The sequence below is a fragment of the Microcaecilia unicolor genome, chromosome 2 (assembly GCF_901765095.1).
Source record: "Microcaecilia unicolor chromosome 2, aMicUni1.1, whole genome shotgun sequence".
In the NCBI taxonomy this organism is placed as follows: Eukaryota; Metazoa; Chordata; class Amphibia; order Gymnophiona; family Siphonopidae; genus Microcaecilia; species Microcaecilia unicolor.
Genome location: NC_044032.1, coordinates 13008673 through 13022389, shown reverse-complemented (window position 1 = coordinate 13022389; position 13717 = coordinate 13008673). Strand labels below are relative to the sequence as shown.

General features: G+C 46.9%; 1 protein-coding gene across 2 annotated transcripts in view; it reads left to right on the top strand.

Annotated features, from left to right (window-relative positions):
• Window positions 1-13717, top strand: part of TLN1 (talin 1) — a 407659-nt gene that overhangs the window by 96028 nt on the left and 297914 nt on the right. For both annotated transcript variants that reach the window (XM_030192770.1, XM_030192769.1), the window contains exon 3: window positions 7335-7491. In XM_030192770.1, coding sequence (XP_030048630.1) covers window positions 7362-7491 — 130 coding nt within the window. In that variant the 5' untranslated portion in view covers window positions 7335-7361. The remainder of the gene's footprint in view (window positions 1-7334; window positions 7492-13717) is intronic.

Here is a 13717-nt window from a genome sequence, read left to right as displayed (position 1 = left end):
CAATATGGGTGCGAAAAGTTCAGACTGCTCGATTGTTTGGAATTCCTTGACATGATGTCCTCTAGGTCCTGTAGGTATCCAGAGGTACTTAGCTGTCAGAACACTACTAAACAGCAATTATTCTGGACTCGTGTCTAGGGGAGCGTACCTCTTTAGCCCAATGACTAACTAGTTGTTGTAAAAGGAACAGTGCCACAGATGGAATATATATTATTTATTAAGCAAAGAAATATATATATAAATAGTTCTGAAGCAAAATGCCAAGCAAAATACAAAATAACTTGCTATAAAAATAGATTATCACCCAAAATATAGATAATGGTCTATATTTCTAACTAAATGAGTGATTACACAACCAATAGCAATACTGATATCCTAATGATTAGCATTAGAAGTTACACCACACGTCTTATGCAAAATACTGTTAGCAGCTAAATTCATAGACATAAGTCATGACATAACCATCTGTCACAGACAAAGGAAAGAACTAATTATCCCCAAGACCATAGGTAGTAAATCCTGGTATCTCACCCTGCAGTCTGTGGCAGACTTCCAATGGTAAAGAAGCGGATTCTTCCTCGTAGACTCAAGCTGAAGTCTCAGCGAGTCTCTCAGTCCAGGAATAAAGTCCCAGATCTGTATTCTGGACACGGATTACACAGTCATAAGTAAAGCCGTAAACTGTAGCTGAGCGAACCTTGTGAATTTGTTACAAGGTATGCAGTTCACTGGTGTTTAGGAAAATCAGTCTCTGGCTATTCTCGAGCCTTCTATCCACCTGCAAGTCTTCCGGTCGTCTCCCTCTTCTTTCTCTCTTCAGTCCAAACTTTTTGGTATCCAAGGGTCAGATGATACCTGTGGACCAATCACAGATGGTGTAATTATGTCCAACCAGCTTCATGGTCAAGAAGCGAGCCTTTGTTCTAGTATCAACAGCAAGCAAACCTCCCTGTCTGCTCAGATACTCCTGGAGCCATGTGTGTCTGTCCTCCAATCTTCCCAGGAGATAGCAGCCAGTTTGCAACTCAGAATATGTCCTTGGATGACATCATCATGCTATGCTCAGCACTAATGTTCCTTTGACAAAGCTGGTTACTGATATGTACAGGCCAAGATGTAATCCATATTGTTATAATAATGGCTGTATAGGCCAAGACCAGCAAAGGTGAGATCTCAGGTAAATACTCCTATAGTCCCTTGGATTCTATTTTGATTGCTTTTAAAAATGTCAGTTCTGCATGATATTGAACTTTTTATCCTGTCTTTGTTTGGAGTAACATTTCTAAGGTATTTTGTTGGCATAGTAATGTGGCATACTATGCCATACTTTCTATTGTTTGAATATTTTTACTGCTGTAATTGTCTATTGCTTGTGTTTGACTTATTCTTGTTGTACACCACCTTGAGTGAATTCCTTCAAAAAGGCGGTAAATACTAATAAATAAATAATTGATACAGGCATTGAAGACCTTGGGAGCTGAAACCTCTATAGTTACGTGCAAACTGGCAAGGGTGGAATTGTGGTCCTTTTGGGAAAAGACTGCTATGTTTGTGAGATTCAGGTCCAGCTTTCTGGTTCCTAGACTTATCGACTGTTAGACAAAGATCTTTCAGAAGACAGCATCCTGTTTCCAACCGTGGCCAATCCAGGTCAGAAGTACCTGGCAAGATCCCAAAACAGTAAGCTAACTGCTTTTACTACATTCTCTGGCAACAAACTCTAGAGTTTAATTACACGTCGAGTGAAGAAATATTTTCCCTGATTGGTTTTAAATTTACTACTCTGTAGCTTCATTGTGTGGCCCTAGTCCTAGTATTTTTGGAAAGAGTAAACAAGCGATTCACGTCTACCCGTTGCACTCCACTCATTACTTTATAGATCTTTATAAAATACGTAGGTATTACTTATCTATAAATGTAGTCAGCAGCCCCTTCTCTGTCTTGCCACATTTATCCCTCAAATGCCCTCTGCCCGTTCTATGAGAATGAAAGGTAGCCAGTGAGTTTTTTATCTTGCTCATCGTGGTAGCAAATCTCACTCTTTGTTCTGGTGGAGGTAATGCATTTGGTCTGTATTAATATGAAGTTTATGGTTATATAGGCCTGTCTTATGGTTTTGTTTTGTCTCACAACAGTTTCCTTCTGTTTCAGTGTTGTGCTTAGTTTGCTTACCCACTTCCCCTTTGCCTAATATTACATTTTGTTTAAATTTGCCACTCAGTGTGACATATATGCCAATAGTAGGGGAAATCAGGAGGGGGAGAAAACCTTTTTTATATCACTGTTGTTTCATACCTTTTTTCATTTTTCTATGTTTAAGCCAGTGGTTCCCAAACTTGGTCCTGGAGGCACCCTAGCCAGTCAGGGGCTCAGCATATCCACAATGAATATTCATGAGCCATATCTGCATGCTCTGCCTCCACCACGTGCAAATCTATCTCATAAATATTCATTGTGGATATCTTGAAAACCCAACTGACTGGGATGCTTCCAGCACCATCTTTGGGAACCACTGGTTTAAACTGATGCTGTAATAAGTAGTTTCTTGTATTATTACCTTGGCTGATCCATAAGTATGCATAAGTACATAAATTACAGTTGGTCCAGATCTGGCTCCTAGGTCCTAAGTAAATTTGTCGAGGCCTTCCTTAAGCAGTAAACTACATATATCAGGTATATGGTAAGCCGTATTGTAGAAAATCTTTAGCATCATATCTATGTTAGTTGAATGTTGTAATGCATCGCTTGTTAGGTGTATCATTAGTATTATGCTAACATTGTATTATATCTCTGGTATTTGAATTCCAGTGCTGTTAAATGTGTATATTTTTGATACTGTTTCAAGGTAGTTCTATTAGTTTTCAATTTACTATTTGTTTATTCTTGGTTATTTTACTATTGTTATGCTGTTAACAAATTTATAACTTGTATGTTAAATTGTACCTACTGTACACCACCTTGGGTGAATCTCTTCATAAAGGCCAGTAAATAATTTTTTTTTTTTTTTTTAAGCGCATGGTAGGTGAATTTTCCATTACTTTGGGCTAATGGCTCCTTTAAATACTTCGGCATTTTTCTGATTACAGATGCCTTGCAAATATATTACCTTTTATTATTATTATTTTTTTTTTTGACAAATATATTACCTTAACATGCAAAAATGATTGGCACACACAAAATCTCAGCTGGGGATGTGGTAGAATTTACCCTTATTTCTGGGGAGAATAAGTATTTTTAAGATGTCACTTTTTTTTCGAAATGGTTATGTGTTGCAGGTTTTACCTTTGTATTTGTTTAAGATTACTTTATTGTTTGGTTTCTTGTTTCTATTGGCAGGGGAAAAATGCCTAAGCTACAGCTTCAAGTACTGTTTGGCTGTTGATCTTGGGGAGGTTAAGACTTCCAGATTTAAGTACATATAACAAGGCTTGTCTATTGAGGCATTTGAGGGATTAGATTTGGATATGCAAGATTATATGCCTTTGTTATATGAATTAGTTGCCAGAGAATTAAAGGCAGTTAGCTTAGCGGAGTTTAAAAAAGGTTTGGACAACTTCCTAAAGGAAAAGTCCATAGACCATTATTAAATAGACTAGGGGAAAATCCACTTTCTGGGATAAGCAGTATAAAATGTTTTGTACTTTTTTGGGATCTTGCCAGGTATTTGTGACCTGGATTGGCCACTGTTGGAAACAGGATGCTGGGCTCAATGGACCTTTGGTCTTTCCCAGTATGGCCATACTTATGTATGTACTTATGAGTTCTTGGCCCCTTGGTGTTCTGTACGTTTGCTTCACGCTCCCTCTAGGTTCCTTCCCAGATGATTAAAATCCAGTATTATACAGGTACCTTTATGAACACTTTGGAAAGAGGTAGCAAAGTTACGGAATCGAGACCTCTTGATTTGGATTTAATTCCCATTAGAGGTAACTGATTTTCCTTCTGTATGGACACAGAGGTGTTTCTTAGTTACGGAATCGAAACCTTTTGATTCGGATTTAATTCCCATTAGAGGTAACATTGATTTTCCTTCAGGTATGGACACAGAGGTGTTTCTTAGATGTTAGACAAGGGATGTCACTCATTTAGTACACATTATAATGGAACAAGGGAACATTATGCCATTTTCTACATTTTAAAGACTTTTGCTAGATTCTCAGATTTCTTAGATGATCAATTATAGCATTATGTAAATCACATTATGGTAAAACCTTACGAGTGTGTTTGAAGTCTCCTTTCCATTTCTGAATTACATGTGTGATTGACTCAAAAATTGAGGGAGGCTGTTCATTCCGATATAGTGGGTAGATGAGATAGGGATCTGGGTGTTCAGTTAATAATTGCAGGTGTACCAGTATTGATTTATGCCACTGATATGCATGAATGTCAGTTCCAAGTTCTACTTCGGGGTTACGCCACTCAAAAACAAGCATGGAATATGGGTTCTCTGAATTCTAGTGTTTGTTTTAAATATCAACAAGGGTTTTGGAAAAGTGTCCTAGGCTAGGGGAATGCTATTGGTCAGAGTGTACTTTTTTCTCCATTGGGCGTTATCCTTGACAAGTATGAAGTGAAGGATATTCAAGATGAGGGTGCATTGTGTATTTGTCTGGAAAGAATATGTTATTTATTTATTTATTTGGATTTTGTTCACTCAGTAGTAGCTCACGGTGAGTTACATTCAGATACATTGGGTATTTCCCTGTCCCTGGAGGGATCACAATCTAAGTTGGTATCTGAGGCAATGGAGAGTTAAGTGACTTGCCCAAGATCACAAGAAGCAGAAGCGGGATTTGAACTGGCCACCTCTGGATGTCAAGACCGGTGCTCTTACCACTAGGCCACTGCTGCACTCCACTGTGCAGAATTAGGTTTAAGCTGAGCCTCCATCTGTTTGGCCATGATGTATAGTTTCATTGTCTAATGATGTTAGAATTAAGAGGAGCGAATCTTATCTTTAAATTTAGAAAGTTGTTTTTGTCTATTTGGGAAGCTTATAGTCAAGCTTTGGCTTCTAAAGCAAGAAGGTTTATTTTAAATTCTTTACATTGATAACTGGAATGGAGAAGCGAGATATTCAGAGGTGTAAGAGTTCAGTCTCCTGTATAGCTGTTCGGCATATATTCTAAGAATGGGTGGGAAGGAGGAGGTTATGAGGGAAAAGATGAGACAACTATTTTCTGGTTTCATTTAGAAATGTAAAATACTTATTCAGTTACTAGTAAAAGAGGCCCGTTTCTGACAGAAATGAAACGGGCGCTAGCAAGGTTCCACACCCCCCTCCCTCCCTCTCTCTCCTCCGAGTTCCGACCCCCCTCCCTCCCCTCTCCTCCGAGTTCCAGACCCCCGCGCCTCCTTCCCCTCTCCTCCGAGTTCCAGACCCCCGCACCTCCCTCCCTCTCTCTTCTCTGAGTGCCCCTTGCCTTCCTAAGTGCCGGCTGTAAGTTAAAAATTCTTACCTTGGGGTCCGGCGTCAGCAGTGAAGGCGAGCGGCACTTCAGACTGCCTTCCCATCTGTCTCAGCTGTGACTCTGGTCCCACCCTCATTTCCTGTTTCCTGAAGGGCAGGACCAGAGGCACAGCTGAGAGAGATGGGAAGGCAGTCTGAAGCTCCGTGTGTTTCCGTACTCCTCCCCTTGCTTTGACTTCAGTGCGTGCCTGCCTAGCAGACCACCTCCGAGGGAGGCATGGTCCCAGGCACATTCGGACGTTGGAGGTGAGAATTATTATATAGGATAAGTGCATTCACTCTGCAGCTCCTCAGTACCTCTCCACCCTCATCTCTCCCTACATTCCTCCCCAGGAACTCCGTTCACTGGGTAAATCTCTCTTATCTGCACCCTTCCCCACTGCTAACTCCAGACTCCGTTCCTTTTATCTTGCTGCACCATATGCCTGGAATAGACTTCCTGAGCCGGTACGTCAAGCTCCATCTCTGGCCGTCTTCAAATCTAAGCTAAAAGCCCACCTTTTTGATGCTGCTTTTAACTCCTAACCCTTATTCACTTGTTCAGAACCCTTATTTTATCATCCTCACTTTAATATTCCCTTATCTCTTGTTTTTCTTGTTTGTCTGGCCTAATTAGATTGTAAGTTCTTCGAGCAGGGACTGTCTCTTCATGTTCAAGTGTACAGCACTGCGTACGTCTAGTAGCGCTATAGAAATAAGTAGTAGTAGTAGTGGTAGTGGCACATACCCACCCCCCATCACCAAACATTTAAAAGCATGCCTGGGTGGTCTGATGAACCCCTGGCCCCCCTCCCGACCTGAACCCCCTTCTAATGTTAGGAAAACAAAAAGCCGTGGTGGTCTATTGGATCTCTGGCCCCTCTTCTTGACCCAACTCCCTTCCACTAGTTAAAAAAGAAAGTCCTGGTGGTCTAATGGATCCTCGACCCCCCCCCCCCGTAGCCCCTCCCTCCCCTCTAAGTCTTAAAGAAAAAAATCCCTGGTAATCTAGTGGGAGCTGCACTCCACCCCAGGCCTAGTCCTCCCCTGGCTCCGCCATCTGCAAAATAGTTGGAGCCTGTGTACCATATAAGGTAGATAGGTTCCGCTCAGTGCTTCCCAGGATGCACCAGGTGGGATGGGGCACTGCCCGGAGGCAGGACAGGTGGGGATTGCTTCTTCTTCCTTTGAGTTAATACCTGTGCTGAAACCATTTGAGAATTCAGCACACACATAAACCTGTAATGCTGTGGTAGTTGTGCTTTCTTGTGGAATTTTTAAGAAACCTCAGACAGATTCTCTAAAGAGTACTAAGATCCTACGTTTCTTTCAGACAGCTTCTGGTGACATTATTTAAAATTGGTGATTTTTTTTTCCATTTTAGGCTTTTGGTGGTTCATGATTCAGAATGTTTATTTCATATCAGACTTATTAGTATTTGCTCAATTTATTTATTGTTTTACATTTGTGAATTTACCTTTTTTTAAATTGATATTTGCAATTCTTTCTGTTCTGTTCTATTGTCTTTTTTACTTTATCATTCTTATTATTTGATGATATGTCAGCTCCAGTCCAATGATCTTCCACTTAAACAATTGAATTCAAATAAATAAATTCTGGAGAAGATGGGTGCTGAGTCCTGTGTTGCACATGCAGGAGTAGAAGGGAGGAGGGGTTGGCAGGTTTTTATTAGACATATAGGGAGGTGGGGCAGTAAGGTCTGTATTGGTCATATGAAGAGCGTATTGATCATATAACAGGATAGTGGGGGTCTTTAAGCACATTGGGGATGAGGGGTGGCAGTGGGTTTATTATTGAGCATACAGGGGAAGGGACAGCAGGGTCAGTATAACATGCTTTTCATTATCTCTGTTCTCTGTTATAGGTGTTGGCAGGATTGTGAACTGCCACCATGGTTGCGCTTTCTCTGAAGATCAGCATTGGAAATGTTGTCAAGACTATGCAGTTCGAGCCATCCACTATGATCTATGACGCATGCCGTATCATCCGGGAGAGGGTACCTGAAGCACAGATGGGGCAGCGTAAGTTTTTAGCTTTGGTTTCTATTAGTTCTGTGGTCAGTAGCCGGCCCGTGGCAGTTGGTGTTATTTTTAAACATGTGAACCAGTGTTTTTTAAAATGCTGATTGCCACAAACTGAATTAGGCTCCATTATTCAGTTCTACTACTACTATTTAGCATTTCTATAGCGCTACAAGGCGTAGGCAGCGCTGCACAAACATAGAAGAAAGACAGTCCCTGCTCAAAGAGCTTACAATCTAATAGACAAAAAATAAAGTAATCAAATCAATTAATGTGTACAGGAAGGAGGAGAGGAGGGTAGGTGGAGGCGAGTGGGTACAAGTGGTTACGAGTCAAAGCAATTTTAAAGAGGTGGGCTTTCAGTCTAGATTTAAAGGTGGCCAAGGATGGGGCAAGACGTAGGGGCTCAGGAAGTTCCTGCTCTGAATATCTGGGCTGTGGCGGCACCAGGAATGCAGCTATGTAGGTGCAGTATCCAGCCCACTACTTGCGTCAGCTAACCGGGGAGCAGGCTGAATGTTGGCTTTTTTTTTTTTTTTTGCCAATCCTCCTTTGACCTTCCACCCCTCTATAGTCTCCCCCCTGAGCCTATCTTAAGGGTCTATGGTGGTTCAGTGTAGAGAAGGCAGGAGCGATTCCCACTCACTCCTGCCTGTGCCCAGTTACGGGTTCAAAATGGCTGTCTCAACGTCCAGCACTGGCCATTAGGGAACTGGGCATGGGCTAGAGTGTGGGAATTGCTCCTACCCTCCCTACACTAGATCACTGGTGACCCTTAAGAAAGGCTGGGGAAGGGGGAGAAGCTGTTGTGGAGGTGGGTTTGGGAGGGGGGAAGCTCTTGGGGGTTTGGAGAAGAGGGTTGACCAAAAAAAGTTGTCATTCAGCCAGCTACCTGATTAGCTGAATATTGCCACTTCCCAGTTAAATATTGTGTCTGCCCCTGAACCACCCAGGTATTAACCATAGTGCTGTGACCATCACAGATAATATTGGCAGACAGCAGGGTTTAACTGGCTGGAAGCCACTCCTGTCTGTTTAAGGCCTATTATTGACCTTTGGTCTCTGTTTCTTGCCTTGGAAATGGAGTATTTTGGGGATAATTTTATAAAGCTCTTGCTTCCTGTAAAGCCTATTTTGGGCCTTTATGAAATTGAGTGAATGCCTATGTGTGTGTATAATATAAATGCTAGGAAAGGGTGGATTTGCTTTTATGCAGTATGCATTTAAGCATTTCTGGAACAAATCGGGAGCTGCAGTGTATTCATATAGTTAATAGGGCTTCCTTTACGTTACTTCCCACTGTTCTACGACATTTGGGTAGTTATGTCCATTGACCAGCAGGTGGAGATAGAAAACTCAGAACTGAGCTGCCCCATATATTCTCAGCCAGCCAGCCCAGTTCTCCAGTATTTTCTGTCTCCATCAGCTCTGTCGAGCAGGGACTGTCTCTTCATGTTCAAGTGTACAGCGCTGCGTATGTCTAGTATCGCTATAGAAATGATAAGTAGTAGTAGTAGTAGTGGATGGACATGATTTTTCTGGTTCTGAGGCCCTTCTCCTGGCCCAGTTGGTCAACTGGTCTCCCAATCGAACTTGGCAGTGATGGCCTAGTGTGAGTCAAATCTGGTGGTGCCAGATCCTTGTCTCTGGTCCCCACAGAACCCTATGCTCTCTGCTTTCCCCTCTGCTCTCTAGTGCTGCCTGACAACAACTTTAAAGCGAAAACAAACAAATAAACATGAACAACAGATAAAGTTAAGAGAAGGCTGTTTACAGACTCTCTTAATTGCAGCAGTTTTCCTGGACATGGAGCAGGCATTGCAGGACTATGCTCGTGGGCAATCTAGGACAGCTTCCGGTTGGGGGGGCTGTGAGTTGAGAGTGGTGTCTCGGAGAAGAGAGTGGGCTGGGGGTGACCTGCCTTGGAACCGAGATTGAGGGGCATTAGTGGCTGGGCTTCCACTTCAGTGGTTTGTACAAAAAATAAAATGGCACCCTGTTTGCCGCTTGGCGACTGCTGTGGGGTTTAGCGGTTTTCCACCTGCATAGCACTTGATGGCACAACAGTGTCCTTTTTGTAGACTCCCCTTCTCAGTGAGATTGTTTTCTGCTGTTTGTGAAAAAACCCAAAACAAAAACCGGGGGTGCTTTTGGCGCCAGCAGGGGAGTTCTACTGGCAAACGAGGACAGCAGAAGCAGGGTATGGCTTCATCAGGCTCTTCTCTGTTAGCTCCTGGCCTGGAGGTTTTCTGGGTAGCAGTTGAGCGGGCTCCCCTTCCTTTGGCAGTGCTTGGTTGGTGCTGGGATTAGTCCTAGTGGTGCCAAGCCCCTGCCTTAATTGCCTACCTTTCTTCTTTTAGGCTAGGCCGGCTGTAGAGCCTGGGTATGCTTGGATGGCCGACGTACCACTATTTTTATTCTAGCCAACCCCCCCCCCTTCCAAAAAAACCCAAAACCACCAAGATAGCCGCGCCGCTAGGCTTTTACTTTGTCTGTGCTCCTTGGGGGCTCTTTTCATTTCTTGAGGATTGGGCTACGGGAGCCCTCTGCCCTTAGGTCGACCCAATATCTCCCTCTTTGGGCCGCTGCAAGTGTCTGTACCTTCCCATGTTTTATTATGCAGCCAGTCCCTTAGGGCTGTGGTAGTCACCCAGGGGCTCTGATTTCTTGTGGTCTTGTCCCGCTGCGGTCTTCCCCTCATCAGTTGAGGAGCTTCAGAGGTCTTTCTTCTCCATTGCGGGGGTCTCTGACCATCGACAGTCTCTTGGGCCGTAGTGGTCTCTTATCTCCTATGAAGCATGACCTCCTTTCTGGCGAAGTTCTTCTGTGTGTCTCAGCTGGAGTAGCCAGCTAAATTTAAAACTCTATTGTCAGCAATCGTCCGGACGAGCCCCCAAATGTCAGCAATCGTTGTCTAGGGTTGGTCCCAGGTCCAGTTCACAGAGGCAGTGGGTTCCCAAAGAATACACACTCCACACGGGTTTGGATATATATATATAAAGAAAATATATTGTATGTTTGCGTATATGTATAGGCTCACAAAGGGTGCAAGACTGTCTGTGTGTGTGTGTGTGTTTAGAGAAAGAGAAAGAACAGTTACGTCAGCAAAGCCATGTGCAGAGAGAAGGAAAGAGAGAAAAACTGCCAGCCCCAGAGCCCTGTGCTCTGGGGCTCAAGATGGTTGTAGGCAGAGGGAAAGAAAGAAAAGTTCAAGCAGAGCTCTATGCTCTGCTGCCCAGAGAAAGACAGAGAGAGACGTAGTGCCCTGGACAGAGAGAGAGCCATGAGCATGTGCTCTGCTTTTATACCTCAAGAACAGAAAGAGATCAAAAACTTATCTTCCTTCCCAGCCAAACTCCAGTGTACTTTCTTTTCTCCGAGGACAAGCAGGCTGCTTGTTCTCACGACTGGGTGACGTCCGCGGCAGCCCCCACCAACCGGAAAAAAGCTTTGCGGGACGGTCGGCACGCAGGGCACGCCCACCGCGCATGCGCGGCCGTCTTCCCGCCCGTGCGCGACCGCTCCCGCCAGTTCCTTTTTTTCCGCGCCTGGAGAGAGTCGTGCCTGTGCCGCTCTCTCTTTTTCAGCCCCGGAAAACCGTCGCGTTTACGCGAACTTCTTCTTTTATTTCTTCTTTTATTATTTAGTTTCCGCGCGCTCCACTTTTCTTTTAAAAAAAAAAAAAAAAGGAGCACGCGCTCCCATTTTCCCTCGCTTCCAGCGGGGACGTTGCATTGCGGCCTAGTGGCCGCACGGTCGTTTTCTTTTTCGAGGTGTGATTTCCGCCACCATCGACGACTTTAATTTCGCCGACGCGATTTTTCCGTCGATGTCCTCGAAGGTCCCGAGTGGATTTAAGAAGTGTGGTCGGTGCGGCCGGCCCATCTCGCAGACCGACACCCACGCTTGGTGCCTCCAGTGCCTCGGGCCGGAGCACAATTTCAAGTCGTGTCCCCTGTGTCTCGGTCTCCGGAAACGGACTCAGGTTGCGAGGCAAGTTCAACGGGACCGTATTTTTGGAACTTGCGCCGGCCCCTCGACGTCGACCTCGACGGCATCGGTATCGACGCCCGGCCCTTCGGTACCGGTATCGATGCCCGAGACATCGGCACCGATGGCATCGACCCCAGGAGAACAGGTCCCGTCGGCCCGCCGGTCCGCCGGTGAGGGTAGAGGTGAGAGGCCGCGTGGGCAGTCGGCCCCGGTCACTCCCTCAGCCCATGGCCCACGGGACCGAACCCTGTCTGACCCGGTCCCTCGAGACCGAGGGGGATCGTCATCCTCCTCCTCCATGCCTCCCGGCACCGGTGACGGGCATCGGAAGAAGGATAAGAAGCGCCGTCACCGGTCGCCCTCGATGCATATCGGAGAGGAGTCGACGCCGAAGCGTCTCCATCGAGAGGAGAGATCCCCGTCGGTGATAGAGGTGCCGACGCAACAGGGTCCCGGCACCTCGGTGTCGTCTCCTGGCTCCCATCAGATTCCGGCACCGACACCCCTACCGGCCCCACCGCCTTTCCCGGCAGCGGGCCTGGACGAGTGCCTCAGAGCCATCCTTCCGGGGATCCTGGAAGGGCTGATGCGCCAGGCTGTGCCGGCGCCGGGGGTGCTTGCGCCCTCGGCGCCGATGACTGTGGCGCCGGCGAGCTCTAGCCCGGCGCCGGGGCAGTCGACACCGCCGCCGCTTGCGGTGCCGGTCTCGACCGCCACGCAGGTGGAGTCCCCGTCGATGTCGATGGAGGGAGCTCCGTCCCCGCCGACGCGGGAGCCCACCGCTCGACGACACCGAGACCTTGGTGCTTCGACGTCGAGCCGGGCCCGGTTCAGGACTCAGCTACATGAGCTTATGTCCGATACCGAGGATGAGGACTCGTGGGGGGAAGAGGAGGACCCTAGATATTTCTCCTCAGAGGAGTCTACGGGCCTTCCCTCGGACCCCACGCCTTCACCGGAGAGGAAACTCTCGCCTCCTGAGAGTCTCTCCTTTGCCTCCTTTGTGCGGGATATGTCTATCAGCATTCCCTTTCCCGTGGTCTCTGTGGAAGAGCCGAGGGCCGAGATGCTCGAGGTCCTCGACTATCCATCACCACCTAGAGAGTCCTCCACGGTACCGCTGCACAATGTCCTCAAGGAGACACTGCTTCGGAACTGGGTGCGACCATTAACTAACCCCACCATTCCCAAGAAAGCAGAGTCCCAGTACAGGATCCACTCTGACCCAGAGTTAATGCGGCCCCAATTGCCCCATGACTCGGCGGTCGTGGATTCTGCTCTCAAGAGGGCACGGAGTTCGAGGGATACCGCCTCGGCGCCCCCGGGGCGGGAGTCTCGCACTCTGGACTCGTTTGGGAGGAAGGCCTACCAATCCTCCATGCTCGTGACCCGCATCCAGTCATACCTGCTCTATATGAGCATCCACATGCGGACCAATGTGCAACAGCTGGCGGACCTGGTCGATAAGCTCCCGCCGGAGCAGTCCAGGCCTTATCAGGAGGTGGTCAGGCAGCTGAAGGTGTGCAGAAAGTTCCTGTCCAGGGGTATTTATGACACCTGTGACGTGGCATCTCGTGCTGCGGCCCAAGGTATAGTGATGCGCAGGCTCTCATGGCTGCGTGCCTCTGACCTGGACAACCGCACCCAGCAGAGACTGGCCGACGTCCCTTGCCGGGGGGATAACATTTTTGGTGAGAAGGTCGAGCAGATGGTGGACCAACTGCATCAGCGGGAAACCGCTCTCGACAAGCTCTCCCACCGGGCGCCTTCAGCATCCACCTCCACAGGTGGACGTCTTTCCCGGGCCCGGCAGGCTGCACCTTACTCTTTTGCGAAGCGTAGGTACAACCAGCCGGCCCGAAGGCCTCGCCAGGCACAGGGACAGCCCCAGCGCGCTCGTTCTCGTCAACAGCGTGCGCCTAAGCAGCCCTCTGCGCCTCCACAGCAAAAGCCGGGGACGGGCTTTTGACTGGATCCACGGGAACATAGCCGCCCTACAAGTGTCCGTACCGGACGATCTGCCGGTCGGAGGGAGGTTAAAATTTTTTCACCAAAGGTGGCCTCTCATAACCTCCGACCAGTGGGTTCTCCAAATAGTGCGGTGCGGATACGCCCTGAATTTGGCCTCCCTGCCTCCAAATTGTCCTCCGGGAGCTCAGTCTTTCAGCTCCCATCACAAGCAGGTACTTGCAGAGGAACTCTCCGCCCTTCTCAGCACCAATGCGGTCGAGCC